Source organism: Aptenodytes forsteri, unplaced genomic scaffold (genome assembly GCF_000699145.1).
Source record: "Aptenodytes forsteri isolate BGI_AS27 unplaced genomic scaffold, ASM69914v1 Scaffold506, whole genome shotgun sequence".
Taxonomy (NCBI): domain Eukaryota; kingdom Metazoa; phylum Chordata; class Aves; order Sphenisciformes; family Spheniscidae; genus Aptenodytes; species Aptenodytes forsteri.
Window position 1 is genome coordinate 8,575 of NW_008793946.1, and position 1,039 is coordinate 9,613.

A 1,039-nucleotide genomic window follows, 5' to 3' on the forward strand; every position below is an offset into this window, starting at 1 on the left:
TCCCGGCCACAGACCCCCGAGCGGCCCAGCTGGCCCCCGGCTCCAGGCCGCCCGCCCACGCTGTGTCGTCATTTCAAGTCAGAGGTTTCAGAAAGGCTCAGCCCAAGGCGCTGGGGGTGAGACCGCGGCGGCGGCCCGGGGGGAACGGGGCACCCCGGGGGCAAAGGGGGGGTCGAGTATCCCCAGGGACTGCCCCCCGCTTGAGGTTCTCCTTGGCTGGGGCAGAGGTGACGGTCGGGACCAGCTCCCTTTGCTGGCTCATGCCGCTGTGCCGAGCGCCAGCACGCCCAGCTGTCCCCGGTCCCTTTTCGGCACGGCGGGGGCGCAGCCGGGACGTGGCGTGACAGCGGGATCGGGGTGGGACGCGGCTAACGGCAACGGTGATATCCATCCTTTGCCAGCGCTGGCAGAGGAGGCAGCGCTTTGGGCCAAGAGTGACCGGGGGGGGGACGGGACATCCCTCTTCCCCCCGTCCTTCCCCCAGACCATCCACATCTTTACCGGGATCATCCACATCTGCTTCGGGATCATCCTGACGGTGTCAGAGTACGGGACCCCTTCCATCCCTGTGGCCAGCGGTGTCTTCTTCTGGCTCGGGCTCCTGGTAAGCAGGGACGTGCCTGGCCTTCACCTCCTCGCCGTCCGACGAGGGGAATCGGTGGATCGGGGGCCAGACCCCCTCGTCGCCAGGGCCTCCTCTTACACCCACGTCTTCTGGCTGTCCCCTCCGGGGACGGAGGGTGCGTGCGTGCAGCCCCGAACACTTGATTCGCAGCCGGAGGGGCGCCGGGACGTGCAGGGGGTGGGGGACGGGGAGGGGCGCCTTGCTGCTGACGTCCTCCTTTCTCCGTTTTCTGAGCAGCTCCTGGTCTCAGGCTCTCTGCTGGTGGAAAGTGAAAAGAGAGATAACATCTCGCTGGTAAGGGGGTCCCCTGCGACCAGGCCGGGAGGGACAAAGCATCCCCCCCGTTGCTTCTGCGACTTCTGCCCCTCCCAGCGGCTGGGGGGGCCCCCCCGCCGCCCGGGCTCACACCGCGCG

General features: G+C 68.5%; 1 protein-coding gene across 1 annotated transcript in view; it reads left to right on the forward strand.

The window, feature by feature from the left end:
* The window catches only part of LOC103895438, a gene marked incomplete at its 3' end in the record, with an annotated part of 13,720 nt that overhangs the window by 3,159 nt on the left and 9,522 nt on the right, over nucleotides 1–1,039 (forward strand). The window contains exons 2-4 of the mRNA XM_019470820.1: nucleotides 9–116; nucleotides 485–604; nucleotides 863–919. Of these exons, the coding sequence (XP_019326365.1) occupies nucleotides 9–116; nucleotides 485–604; nucleotides 863–919 (285 nt within the window). The remainder of the gene's footprint in view (nucleotides 1–8; nucleotides 117–484; nucleotides 605–862; nucleotides 920–1,039) is intronic.